The sequence below is a fragment of the Pieris rapae genome, chromosome 12, assembly GCF_905147795.1.
Source record: "Pieris rapae chromosome 12, ilPieRapa1.1, whole genome shotgun sequence".
In the NCBI taxonomy this organism is placed as follows: Eukaryota; Metazoa; Arthropoda; class Insecta; order Lepidoptera; family Pieridae; genus Pieris; species Pieris rapae.
Genome location: NC_059520.1, coordinates 6344323 through 6359086, shown reverse-complemented (window position 1 = coordinate 6359086; position 14764 = coordinate 6344323). Strand labels below are relative to the sequence as shown.

General features: G+C 32.5%; 2 protein-coding genes across 2 annotated transcripts; one reads left to right on the top strand and one right to left on the bottom strand.

Moving 5' to 3' along the window:
• Positions 1–2698: 2698 nt before the first annotated feature.
• Positions 2699–9142, top strand: LOC111002155 (arginase, hepatic). Its single transcript, XM_022272276.2, has 6 exons — positions 2699–2926; positions 3277–3465; positions 5667–5853; positions 6727–6837; positions 7499–7626; positions 8683–9142. Exons 1-6 carry the CDS (start codon positions 2752–2754, stop codon positions 8916–8918), a joined length of 1026 nt encoding a protein of 341 aa, XP_022127968.1. The 5' UTR covers positions 2699–2751; the 3' UTR covers positions 8919–9142.
• Positions 9143–11014: 1872 nt separating this feature from the next.
• On the bottom strand, positions 11015–14757 carry LOC111002225 (zinc finger protein 622). Its single transcript, XM_022272368.2, has 6 exons — positions 14000–14757; positions 13673–13873; positions 13242–13396; positions 12692–12829; positions 12152–12280; positions 11015–11251 (listed from the first exon to the last, which is right to left on the bottom strand). The coding sequence occupies exons 1-6, from the start codon at positions 14462–14464 to the stop codon at positions 11140–11142; spliced, it is 1200 nt and encodes a 399-aa protein (XP_022128060.2). The 5' UTR covers positions 14465–14757; the 3' UTR covers positions 11015–11139.
• Between the last annotated feature and the right edge of the window lie 7 nt (positions 14758–14764).

Here is a 14764-nt window from a genome sequence, read left to right as displayed (position 1 = left end):
TGATGAAAAGATGATCTAGTTGATAAAAGGGCCTGGGACTAGTGCTGGGCAGGCTGCCTCTAATTAATTTGATATATTTGTTTTAAATATTGTTTGATGATTTGCTTTTTTAAAAGAGTACCGAGAGTTTTTTACGCCGGCTTTTTCTCTCGGCCTACACCCTCTGTCTTTGCCGATGTGTAGGGATGCCTACAAGTTCGAATTGATTGACGTGGAATAAGTGATACCTAGAAGATCTTATGTTCCAAAATAAACGTATTTTTTTTTTTTTTAAAGTTATCCAGGAATTAAAACATACATAAATATTTTTAGTAAAGTAAAATATGGTCAGTAATAAACGGGACTGTTAAATGCATCTGTGTTAAAAATTATATACGAAGTTATACGGCGGCCTCGTAAGATCCTACTTTTATTTTAGCCTTTATTTGCCAAAATTATAGTCGAGCTGTATTGCAATACACGTGCCAGCAATAAAACTTCATTGCTTTGTGTTTTTTTTTGCACATTTGGGTAAAAAATCAATTATAAGACTAAAAATTAATTATTCTTAATAGAATCACTCGAAGTATAAAACAGCGTAAAAGAACATGACGATCTAACCAATAAATCTTGAGTAAAGCCCCTTGATTCAAGGTTATTTGAGAGCACTCTTCGATTTAGCTTCTCAAGCAAATGCTAAATTACTAACGCCACTCGTTTCTTTTGCTTGGGTCAACAAGGCGGTCTAAAAGCGAGCGCGTTCGATCAAAAAGATAAAGCACAGCACTTACACCAGCTTAAGTAGACCTTCAATCAAGTATGCCAATTTAATTTTTTTGCTATTTTAGTAACAGATTAGTTTCCGTTTTCGGGTACCTTAGATACTTTAAGAATCCTAGGATCAACGACAAAAATAGCTGCGAGTACCTATTGCTAATTAAATATACAACTTATGATTTAAATGTTTTGATGAAATATAAGAAAATAATGTACGTCTACGTTTTACTATGTGTACGTGTTCGTTTTCTTTTGTTGTATCCTCAATCGGACTTTGAAGTCTATACAATAACACTAAAACTGTTATTTCTTCATTCTGTGACATGGTTTCATTTTATCTGAATGTTATGAAAATGGCAACCTACTGAATTTGACCTTAGGTGTTGACCTAAGGTCGATTAAGAAAGAGAATTTTTTGTCTGGGTACAAATTATACAAAAATCGGTTATATTAGATACTTTGTTGTATTTATAATTATTGTAACTATGTGTATAACATATACGGTTTATGAGCCTGAACATGCACCTAATGGTGACCAGGATATACCTAGAATATTTTACTATAATAAAAATCTATTGCACGTCTATTGTCTATGAGTGCCAATGACGCAAATGAAATATTTTTTGTATTCTGTCAAGTGATTGCGTATGATGTTTAAAATAATTGGATTACATTCATTTTCAGAATATCTACCTCAACTCAAATGAATTCAAATTGCTATGAATCGAGCATGTAATTTGCTAACAAACATTATTGCGGTTATAATGTTATCCAGCATGCCAACAATAATCATGGGAAACAATATTTACGATTGGAAAATCATAGAATCGTTGGCAGAGAGGCATCCATACATTGTGGCTTTATTGAATAACACAAAGAATTATGTATGCACAGGGGTTATAATAGATCATAGTTCTGTTTTGACGTCTGGATCCTGTGTACACCCCGAGCCTTTGTACGTTGCAGTCGGAAGTGCCATAGCAGGTCAAAGGACAAACGACAATAACATCTTCAAAATTGCGTATACAAAGACGCACGAAGATTACTTTTTCGAATTAGGGAGGAATTATAACGTCACTCGTATGCACAGCAACATCGCTCTCGTCTTTACTGTGAAGCCTGTGTTATTGTACATATCTGAGAGCGCAATTTTGGGGAACTACTTTGAATCAGAATTGAGAGATAAAAAACTATCTACAACGGGGTATGGTGAGCTTAGTAATGCGTTAACAGTATTACAACACCAACATTACAGGCAGGTGGCGTGTACAAACCCAAAATGGTATTACTGCATTTGTGGCATAGAATCGTCTGTGGATACGACGTACGATCTATATTTCGGCGAAGGTGGCCCAGTGTTTTATGGCGATGAAGTAATTGGTATATCAGCATTTCCTTCCGGTTTGATGAGACTTAAAGATGACGTCAGATACAACGTGTTCACAGTTATAAGCCCCTATTTAGAATGGATTAAAAAAAAACAGAGGAACGAATTTATTGAATTTCGACAGAACCGATCTAATAAGTGTAAACACAATGTTTATGTTGTATTTTTAATCGCTATTAAATTCATTTTGTGCCCATATTGTGCCGGTTATTACTTTGATAACATATCCTATCTTTGTATGTATACGATACTGCAAGAACCAATAGGTAACTCTATTTTTTTTTCATTGAATCGTATACAATCTTAACCCAGTTAATGAGATTATTAATCTAATCGATTCGTTAATATTCAAATGAAAATAAGCTAAACATAACTTTCTTGTCCGATTTTAATTGATTTTTTTTCATTTGGAGCTTGTATTCAACTCTTCATATACTTATTGGGTAAGCGATTGAATAATTTAAAAATATATATTCTTACGTACGTCAGATAATATTATTAAACAATTACTATACCAGCGGCTAACCTTTGACTTACGCAGAGATAAGAAACAAATATTTGATGATAGTTAAGTGAACAACGTGGTGAAACAGTAGTAAAATATAGAAATGAATAATTTAAAGGTTTTCGTGAGAGGAATGTCACAAATGAAGAAGTGGGAACCTTTAAAACAAGTGGGTGTAGTTGGAGTGCCTTTCGAGAAAGGTCAGAAAAAGTATGGTGTTAGTATTGCTCCCGCTGCAATGAGATCTGCGGGACTTATAGAGAAACTTAAGGAAATAGGTACATATTTTTTATTTAGCCATTTTTTATTTAGTCGTATGAGCTTTGAGTGTTGTACGAGCCACTTAATAGTGAAGTTGTTCCTGAGCTTTATAATGACTATTATTATCTTTTTGTGTTTACTGTAAAGCCTGTGTTGTTGTACATTACTAAGAGCGCAATTTTGGAGAACTAATTTTGTACTACGTTTCTTTCAGTTAAGGATTGTTGTTAAAATTATTATTTATACTTATTTGACAGCGCGGTACCTATTCCTAGCTTAGATTAGCTAACTATTGCATACAAATAGCTTTTTCTGTGACTTATTATAACTTATAACGGTTTCAAGTGATACGTTTCTAAAAAATCAGATGGCCTCAACGTCAAAGACTATGGAGATATAGAAATACCAGCGTGTCACGAAAACGTTAATGTCGATAACATGGCGTACCTGTCTCTTGTGTCCGCTTGTAACAAGAGCTTATCGAGCAAGGTGACACAAGTACTTAAAGATGGAAGACTTGCTGTAACCATCGGTGGAGACCATTCTATTGGAGTAGGTAATATCATTAATTATTTATTCACTGAAGTATTTTAAAACCAATTCGACTTAGGGTCCTTTAAGAATCCGTTCTAATTTTTAAAGACCGGCAGCGCTTTCGCGAAATCTCTGGCGTTGAAAGAGTATATATGGGGCAGTATTGTTTAACATCAGATGAGACTCCTACCCTCCTACCTTCAAATCAAATCAAGAAATAATTTATTCATATGGGTAACATAATGTACACTTATGAACGTCAAAAAAAGAAATATACATTAAATGATTCTAATTTTACATTTACTGACAGTTCTCATATCAAGGGCGTAGAACGGAAGAGAAGAACTGGCAATAAACTCTAAGCTTGTGTTATGTAAAATTATTTATATTAAAATGACCTATGACATATTTGATTTTCATTGTCCGCTAAAAGTATTGCCAATATTATGAATGCTAAATACATTTTTTTATATAGTTTCTCCAAAATAAAATCTAAAGCTTCATATTAAAGCTTTTTATAACAGAGTGTCTCGGCGGTACATTGTGGTATTTTTATTAAAAACCAATACGTGGGCAGTAGCGTCCTAGCAAATTTTATTATTATCATGCCCTTTTCTTCAATGTGTCCTTCGCTATACATTTATCACTTTTTAATATAAATTCTTGTCATGATTATGATATTATTTCATTTCGGGATTGGGATGCCTGGGTAATTATTTAAACGTCTATCGAATTGTAGTGAGATGTTTGTGTGTACCAAATCAGACGGTTTTGGTGCGACAGTAGGTACTTACAAACACTGCGTCACTCTGTTGCAGTCAATATATAACACACCCACATGAATCTTTGACATGTTATGTGCTACACATGTTGTATTACAGTAAGGGTCTGTTTCACAATGTCCGGATAAGTTCCAAATAAGCTATTTATTACTTATTGGTAGGATAAACAGTATTTTTGCGTTTCACGACTGTCACATAGCGCAATTTGTCATGAAATGCGAAGTATCTTATTCGGAACTTTTATCATCCGAATAATTTATTTGTTGCTAGCTATTTACCTTATCCATACATTGCGAAACAGGCCCTAAATTTATATCCTTGTTCGAAAAATAAAATAAAAAGGAATTCCCTACAAAAATAGATTGCAAAAATATCATGCCAGATATGATGGAAAGCCGCAAGGGCAGCATCAGAAAGTGACGTATCTATAAAAGATCGGCATGACGAAGCTAGCTGAAACCGCGTCATTCTCGAGCTGACATTCCATTATCGAGCTACCTGACTCAGTGAACATAAGTGCTGACTCATATATCCACCGCATCATAAAAGTAATTACTAAGACATCGTGTATGAATGATGTTTTCTACAAACACGTTTCAATTAATATTAAGGCTTTCGTTACAAAGGGCTACAAAAAACTTCGACATTTACACTTTCGGAAACTCTGAAGTATACTGAACAAGCAAAATTTAAATAGATTTTGCTTTTCTTATAATCATAGATTCATCGTTTAATTACGTAATATAATCCAAGTCGTAAATTAATCTCGATTTATGATATAAAGTTATCGAAACGGCTGGTTTTAATAGAGTGGAGTTAGTTTCAATAGAGTTGAACTAATATAATTTCACCAAGCAATTTTGTTCACATTAAAACAATCCCAGTTGCATCAATATTCGGCGCGTGTGTCTAACCCCTTCCAGAGACCCTTCGAATTCTTTAAAAATATCTCCTAGTCACTGTAGCTCGATAAGCATTTCGATTTTTTAGTTTAAGTAAGAATCGGTGTGAATTTAAATTCCATCGAGACAAAATGTATTTTCGGACGGCCCCAACTTTCGCACACGTCCAAAATACCCCGAAAATAGTGACAATAGGGTCGATAGTACCTCCTATACATTTTCCCTCACTTTGTCAATCATCACTATACGAAAGATAACGATCTAATTCTAAAGATTAATGCCCAAAGCCTATGATTATGATTATACTTAATAGGATTAATGATTAACCTAATGAATATACATTAATAAATTGCTACAATGTTAAACCATGTAACAAGTGCAAATTACCTATGCTGCTTACTAGTTAGTAATTTATAGAAATTCTAGAGTTGTTTCTTTGAATACATCAATTATTTACATAATAATATATCCCGTCCAACTCTATGGAGTTGGGTTTCGTTATGAGAGCTTTTTCCGATATTAACTATTTTATTCCAAAGGTACCGTGGATGGGCACTTTAATGTGAACGAAGATATGATCCTGATATGGGTGGACGCGCACGCAGACATCAATACAAACAAAACGTCGGAGTCAGGTTCTGTTCACGGCATGCCTGTGGCGTTGCTTGTTAAGGAACTTTCAGACTATTGGCCTTACCTGCCTACTATGGATTGGCAGGTTCCAAAGTAAATATAATATTCAATAGGTCGACTAATTTACATTGCAAACAAAAGACGGATAACTTATTGTAATACCCATACATTCAAATAAAACACTTTTTCAACGGATTGAAGCTATGTATTATTATAAATTTATAATTATTTTACATAATTTTAAATTTTTCGACATTTCGCGGCTTTACAGCGTGCGTGACGTCACGGTGACTGAAGACAAAGGGGTGTTGAATGTCAAAAAGTATCAGCTGTAGAATAAGTTATTATCTGTATTTATTTCCCCGGAGTTGATATCGACTAAAAGATGAAGGGGTTTTGCAGAATTGACTCACGGTCTCCTCTATTATCGCGGATTGTTTGTCTCAAGATTTTAATTTAATTTTAAATAGATAATAATTTATATTTATTGGATCCCAGGTGTTTGATAATTTTAGGCCATCTCTATTAAAATTAAGGTGTTTTTTGATAATAAATTTATAATAATACATAGCTTCAATCCGTTGAAAAAATTGTTTTCTTTAAATGTGTCAAAGTTATGTTAGTAAAAGACAATAGTATCTATATATTCTCTTAAAAATTCTTAAACGCTTCACGTACTTAGTTAGTTTCAAAGATTCGCTTGAAGTTTATTATAATAAATATTATTTTATTTCAATAAATCAATTACACCTAGTTGCTATTTATACCTACACTATAAATATATACTAATAGGGCCATGCTTGTTAAGGATTACTTTATTTTACTGTACCTTTGACAAAGTTACCTTATATTGCTTCTCGTCACAGGATATAAAATTAAAATCTCCCATTTCATAAATTTGGTTAAGTAAATTCAATATTTACCAAGTCTAGACTACGAGGTTAATATTATATTGGGCTTTTATAGATTTTCGATTAAAAACCTGGGTTACATCGGTCTGAGGTCCGTAGATCACTACGAAAGATTGGCCATTGAAAAATATCACGTGCCTACATTTGCAATGGAGGATATAGAAGAGTAAGTTAATGAAGCACTTCTAATTCAATTTTCTTTGGTTATTTTAGATAATTGCAAATGAATACTTGTTGATTAGGTATATGTTAATTTGAAACATCAAAAATGCGGTATATTAAGCGCAGGAATAATAATAATAGTAAGACTAGTTTGATTTTCATCGACATAAGAAATAATTTTACTCTTTCTCAAAATATTTACGATTTAACAATTTAAGTACAACACTTAATTATTTTATGTACTGTAAAATGTACTTTAATTCAAAGCAGTAAAGAAAACTTCAATTAGACAAAGTTACATTGAAATAGTCTAATAAAATTCACACTGCGCCAGTACTCTGTAACTTCCTATAGCGATAGTGATAGCGAATTCAATATAGATTTTATTAGAGTACCAGGGCCACTAAGAAATGACGGTTTCATAAAATTTACATTATACACGTTCAACGTATTTGTGTTTTCCGCACTGCCCACTGAATATTTCCGAACCACCCGACATTCGACAGAAAAGAGCGTACCAATTCTTAAAAGGCCAGCAACGCACTCGCAAGCTCTGGCAATATGTCTATCGGCGGCGATATCAAAAACATAGTATCAGGTGATACTCCTACCCGTTATCCCTCTCTTACATAAAAAAAATAACAATGAGTAAATTTTCTTTACAGCCATGGTATAACGAAATCAATAAATCACATCCTTCACTTATTGGACCCAGAAAAGAAGAAACCAATACATGTCAGCTTTGATATAGATTCCTTAGACGCATTGGAAGCACCGAGCACTGGAACCTCAGGTGAGCCATTACTCACAATCTTAGCTAAACAATTACATACCTATTATACGTATACCATAACAATGTTTTGTTACATTCATTGAATGTGAGAGTGATAAGGACAAAATATGCAATAGCTATTTGAGGCTACGCTTATAAGGTTGTCTAGACAGGTTACTTTTCATTGGGTGTCTGCATTCTATTAGCACTAAAATAAGTTTGAAAATGTTCCTAACAAATATAAATCTATTAAAACTTTCGTGTCATGTTAGGGACTAGTTAAAAGTACCTATAACCGACGAGCATTTATGCTGAATGTCATTATTAAGTGGATGAAGTGGTCAGGACCTTAGAAAGCGGAGTTCCGTGGTCTCTGCCTACTCCTTTTTTTTTAATGGAATCTACGAGCTATTTTGGCGAGCTTAGCTCAACCTTAGTCTTCCTACTCCGTCGCTATCCTATCCATTGCACTCTCTTAGCCCATAAGCAAAATCTGTACCCCTCTGACGCAACACCATTATAAAAGGAAGCGGACAACAGATACTAATAGCTTTTGATCTCCTCACATCGAACCGGTCAATTTTCAACCAGTTATAAGTCATATCAGGCCGATTCAATTTTCAGATTTAGTAGTCTCAATTATTGCAGTAGTAATTGATTAAAGTAATTTTTTTTTGGGATTCACCGCTGACCGTCACTTAATTTGCGCTAGGTATAATATAAATAAAATGAAATTATAAATATAAAATAAAATAGGTTAAATAATGACATAATTTTAAGTAATTAAGAATTAAGTTTGTTTATGGAAGAGCTGGGAACCCTGATACAGGTATTTTTTACATGAAAGGGTTTCCAAATCTTACACCTAGGAAAGACAATGTACCTATTTAAAATGAATACAGACTTTATTATTATTATTATGTTAAAAAATTTCAGCTATAGGGTTAGTCATTGTTATTATCATTCATCGTCTTATATTTTCTAGATTAATCGACAATAGGTTAGAAATAAAACCCTTTAGTCTGTGGTATAAATCTTATTGAAAGAGTGAAATGCATGAATCGTTTTGTTTCGCAGTGAGAGGAGGGCTAACGTTACGGGAAGCGATCAAACTGATGGAGATTATTCACTCGACGGGCCGTTTGAGGGCACTGGACCTCGTTGAAATAAATCCGGCAATTGGAAATGACTCTGATAGAAAAAGAACAATTGAAGCCGGACTTTGTATTTTGAAGGCAGCTCTCGGATTTTCCAGGCGAGGGACGACACCGCGTGGAGTATCCGATTTGCCCGTACAGACGCACCATAATTAATATACACAACTGTATTGAATATTTCTGTATCTTTTTATATTAACCCACAGGTTATGTAAATAATAATTTTTTTTTAATAATAAACCCTACTATGTATGTGCGGGGTGTACTTACCCAGAAGAGATGTGTGGAAACCAAGTTGGATAAGGACAAACACAGCGTGGGATCAATTTGTCACAACCATATTTTGTTATAAATAAAGACCATTATTATTATGTCATGAAGACTAGTGGATTCTTTTTCGCCGTAAAAAATTGCCTTAGCTTTGATGAAGGTTTGATAGCAGGAGTATAAAATATAATATAAAAAAAACTTTTAAACTTGACGTCATGATAAGAAATATTTGAATTTGAAGTAAATAGACCTGGCAAGGCGCATTAAAGTCTGTACATGTAGTATAGAAATAAAGAAATCAGCCAACAATTATTTTTTAGTAAGATGCCAATTGGCGTAAAATTTTATAGCAGGAAAATAAAAGCTTCCAACATAAAAATACTTTTACGATACATTTTCTATAGTACGTCTCTGTGACGTTAGTCAAGATATTAAATAATGAAAAACGTTTATACTTACGTATTATCTATAAATGTGGTAAGCGGACTTTCGATCAATCAAATTTTTTGAAACCCATATTTTATAATTTAAATAGATCCACATATAACGCGGTAATTTCTATATTATATTTCTAATCTCTCTGTGTAATATTTCTAATGATTCAAGTCCATAATTAGTGCTGTGTACTTTTCCACCTGTCACAATTGTGTTGTAAAAATAAACTAAATAACTTAATTAAATACGTGTTCCTTGTTTTTTCAAAACAACTTTCGACTAGGTTACCTGAATCTGTAGATACTAAGATTCCTATATATTTTTTATTGGCATAATCTGTTATTAATCTCGTAACATGTCAAGGAGGTCATCGTTGTGTCCGTGACTCAATGTGGAATTCTATTCTTAATGTATTGTTTCGGGATGGTTAGATGGCCAATAACCGACTTCCCTTTAAAAAAACCATCGTCGTAATATCGCCCTACCAAACGGCTCTTTATAGGTTACCGAAACATTTTACATCAATATTTAACTCAATTTTTTTTAGCTTTTTATATTTATAAGAACATGTATTTGCTTGGAAGCTAAACAAACAAGTATTGAAGACAATGCGCTAAAGGTGGCTGAGAAGTACTTCACAAAAATCTCAAACATCGATTCAAAGTACATTATAAACGAAGGCCTGTCCAGAACTATATCAAACTTACTTAAAGGAAAAGTGAACGCTTTTCCACTGTACAAAATAAGTCTATCCATAGATCCTAACCCTGTGAAAATACCATGGACTTTGGACCAAGCGAGCAATATAGACATATCCCATTACAAGAAGAAATATAAATACTTTAAAACAAGTAATAAAAACACACAAATGTAAACTTAACGTTTTTATTGCTTTTTAAATAACAGCACATAACACGAAACAATGATATTATATATATTCGCTCCATCTGTATTTATTGTGCGGTAAATGGAATGGTTTCATTATTTTCATCACATATACTCCAACATTTTTATTTATTTTATACAATGGCCAACGCGTGTGTGTTACACGCATGGTTGAAAATCTGTTTAAACTTTAAATACTAGTGCAATATGTATTTATACCAAAATAGGCTATTTGACGGTATGAAAAAGTGTCTTAAAGCAATCTGTGTAAAACTTGTTGATAATTTATTGAAATGTAGTTAAAACATATTGATTTTTATACGTCAGTCATGAGAAAAAAAACGGCCATAGATTAATCGATTCAATACATACGTAATATGTAAATAATATGGCTAATTATTATCTTGCAGTTTACTTTCGTCTGAGACGGTTTTTCATAGAAAATAATATATTGTTTAATTTCCACAATTAAAAAAAATTACATTTAAATTTAAAATGAATTGACACGTAAAAACTTGACGTTTGTTTACGCGATTGGCGCGACGCCATCTTGTCTTAGGATTCGTATGAACGCGTTCTTGAAATAATTAATGTTTAAGTTTAACTGATCAAAATTAAAAACAACAATTTGTATACGTTACTGACGAACGGAAAAGATCAAAAAAGTCTTATCAAATAGCCCATTACAAGTTCATTTAAATTTCGCTTTAACGACTAAAATACACAAGACAAAAGCGAATTTTGTGGATCGCGACTACACACCGTGTAATAATATAATAAAATATACCTAAAAGTTGACCTGAGGCCTGTAATGTTTCTGGAACTTGTTATTTTTCATCGACATCTTCATCTGCCATTTTGATTGAACACGCTTCATAAAGTGAATGTCGCGAGCGTTCCTGTATAAACAAAATGAAATTTATCTACTAAAACTTAACTTAATTAAAAACCAAGTGCCTTTTACATTCCAATATAAAAGAATCGAGATCTATCTGGGTGCCATGTTCTGTCTTCATTTAATTCAGGCAAAAATAATTGACTGGTCTATATTATGTACTGGACTTATTAGGCGCTTATATCGGGTTAGATTTTTAGTTATATTTACTCATGATTACTATATTTCATATAAATTCCTAAAAATCCAGTGGGTAAAAAACATTTTTTTTTATACAGAACTAGACAGAATATGTGTGTATGAGGCTCCATAACACCATCCGATATGCGGCCTATCGGAAGGCAGGCCATGAGATGTCTATTTGGCCGCCGCTTTAATGAACCCATGTTATACGGTGGTAGTGGAACTTCTTTATACTCGTAATGTTTCTTTTCGATACAAAATATAGTAGCAGAAAATGTTTGAGAGGAAAACAGCTGAAGTAAAACCGATAGACTATTTATAAATTTTAGCACTATAAGCACATTACTATAAGTCTAAATTAGTTAGAGCAATGGTCCAAAGGGACTATAAATAATATATCCTACATCTTTGTTTATTGTTATCTGTAGGTATGAACTTAAGCTATATCGGACACAGTTGTTTATTATTAAGAAAGTATGATAAATTTAATTACAGATTATTAATGGTTGTTATACATATCATTATCAAATTAATGTGCAGTCATTATTAAATTCATTTTATAAAAACCTTTACATAAATATAATGTATGATTATGATTAGGCATGTATAGATTCTATATTGCACAACAAAAGGTGAGTTCATCCGGAAAATATTTTCAGGTAGGTAAATACAATTTAATTTATGTAATTTATTTTAATTTACTTAATTTTGTTTAACTTACTTGGCAGCAGCTGCCTGTTCCTTGGGCGCCCAACCCAAGGCCCGGTACACTCCCAACAAATGATGCAATTTGCGTTCTGACTTCTTTAGAACTACTTCTGTGTTCGCTGGCAAGTTTTGTTTGTAGTACCTAAATTAAAATATAATCATATTATGGCCAAACACTTTATTCATAAAAATGTTAATAATTTTATATGTGAAAACAATGTACATATATCTTAAATTATTTATTAGTATTCCAATATTAGGTAAGAGCAAAATTCGTGAAGTGGGCTCACATCCTTTTAAGAAAGGTGTAGTATTTTCCTACCATATGAATAAACTTAAGAGAAAAAAGATAAGAAAAATTTCATAGTAAAATTGTATTAAGTTGGGTAAATAATGTAAAACAAACATACTCATTTATTTTTAATAATAATTAAATGTGTTGTACTTCATGTAAACCAAAGAAAATATTATATAAATAGTTATAATTACATAGTGATAATCATAGATTAGCAGATAGAGCCTCATAATCAGAATTTATTAATTAAGGTATTACCTCATTAAGGATCTATGTCCAACAACAGCACCAGACGGGAGAACCAGTTGGAAATTATCTGCATCAACAGCGGCGGCGTCTGCTGGTTCATCCACCACCATGTCTTCATCACCATCTGCATGATCAGGGTATGAGGAGCTGGAAATTGTGGTTATTGTTTGTTAATGCATAGTGCAAATTGAAAGTTAGGACTTAGCTGGGTAAATAAATATTAAGTAGCGTTGAGTGATGAAACCCTCAGGCTCACTAGGTGAAGCAATGTATGTAAACCAGAAATTCAAGATTATATTACAAGAAGTAAACTCGTAAGGTTAATCATTCACTTGTTTAAGGAAAAACAATCAGTTCAGCTTTACAAATAACAGATATTTTTAATAGCTGTTATAGGAAAAAAGTATATTAAACATTACATTTATTTTAACAAATAAGAGATAAATGCTTATATTATTGACTGTTATATCACAAATTCAAGACATTAATGTCCTTACATGACATGGATGTCCTAATCAACAGGAAGTCTAGACTCAAAATTTTACCATAATAATCTTACCTGTAATCATAATAATCAGAATACTCGGCCAAAGCAATTCCTTCATGAAGCATCTTGCAATGCCCTTTATCTATCATGTGAGCCTGTGCTGCATCCATTGAATAGAATGTCTTGCCAGTGTCATTGCACCACAAGCACATATATCCTTGAGATATCTACAAAATTATACTATAATTTAAAACATTCTCATAAACTCAAATATAATCTAAAAATTACACTTTTCCTTTTTTTATACATCTGGAACATATGATATGAATTCAGAACCTTAATCAGCCATATCTTTATGTACTATCAAATAATAATGATAATTAAAATTATATAAAATACACACAATTTACTTAATAATAATAAATGAAGTATATTAATCAGACTTCTTTAAAACCGAAATAATATTTAAATAGATTTCCCTTATGAATATTAGTATAACTTACTTTTTCCCCTAGATACAGAAGCAGTCCCTTAAGATCAATGCAGTATTCCACATCAGGTATGAAGAATGAATGTGTAACAGACATGTGTCTAAGATTCTTCACCATATTCTTACTATGGTGACCACAAAACAGGCAATCCTGGGGTTTGATAAGTGAATCACTTCCCTTAACTCTGCATTCATCCCACTCATCTGAATCAAGCTGCAAATCAAATTAATCTTAATCTTTCTGATAGGAAAAAAAATAATGCACAATATATAAAAAGTTATTAAATTAAAAATCTATGTAACAAAAATTCCAAGAAGAAATTCCAGACAATATTTTTACCTCTTCAATTTCTGAATCAGTTTCAATATCCTCATCATCAGAATGATTGTCAGGTTTAATTACAACAAATTTCTCTTGGGGCTGTGGATTACTCTCAATCTTCTCAAAACTATTTGTTTCAGAATGGCTATCATCCTCTTGTTTCTCATTTTCCTTATCACTTTGAACACTTTTTTGTTCAGCTAATTTATGCTTCTTGCTATTTAGATGATTGTTGTATGCATTTTTTGTGTTGAACAATTTGGAACAACATTTACAATAAACTGATTCATCACAGTTTTCATTTTGGCTTCGTTCCTTGTGCTCCTTAGCTCTCAATTCGAATTCTTCCAATGTCACTGGAGGGATACCAGCCACTTTCCTCTTTAAATTATACCGATGCCAATCCAATTTATAGTGTTCTCGTTGCAAATCAGCAGAATTAAAGAGAACTTGGCATGTTATACAAGTATAAGTATCAGGCATGATTCTCTTAGGGTATACTTTTCTTATTATTAAATATGAACAATATCACAGGTTAATGAACACGACACACGTTGTTAAAAACTATTTCTTTAACAATAATTCTTAAAAATAACTACAATTATCTGAATTATTTCAGGGAAATTGTGTTTAAAACTAAAAATGAAAATGAAGAGAAAATTAAATTTATATTTCAAAATATTATAAAATTAGTAGGTTGAAGGTTGATCTCACAGATGATTTTTAACACAGAAAAACTGCAGTAGGCTAGCGACTAGCGAGCCAAGATTTTAGTTCAGACTG

Coding starts and splice junctions, on each gene's coding strand:
- LOC111002225 (XM_022272368.2), bottom strand. CDS start 14,464: ATGCCTGATACTTATACTTGTATAACATGCCAAGTTCTCTTTAATTCT. Junction 12,281..12,691: donor GGACATAGATCCTTAATGAG/GTAATACCTTAA, acceptor ATTTTAATTTAG/GTACTACAAACAAAACTTGC. Junction 11,252..12,151: donor GAACAGGCAGCTGCTGCCAA/GTAAGTTAAACA, acceptor TTGTTTATACAG/GAACGCTCGCGACATTCACT.
- LOC111002155 (XM_022272276.2), top strand. CDS start 2,752: ATGAATAATTTAAAGGTTTTCGTGAGAGGAATGTCACAAATGAAGAAG. Junction 5,854..6,726: donor ATGGATTGGCAGGTTCCAAA/GTAAATATAATA, acceptor GGGCTTTTATAG/ATTTTCGATTAAAAACCTGG. Junction 6,838..7,498: donor GCAATGGAGGATATAGAAGA/GTAAGTTAATGA, acceptor TTTTCTTTACAG/CCATGGTATAACGAAATCAA.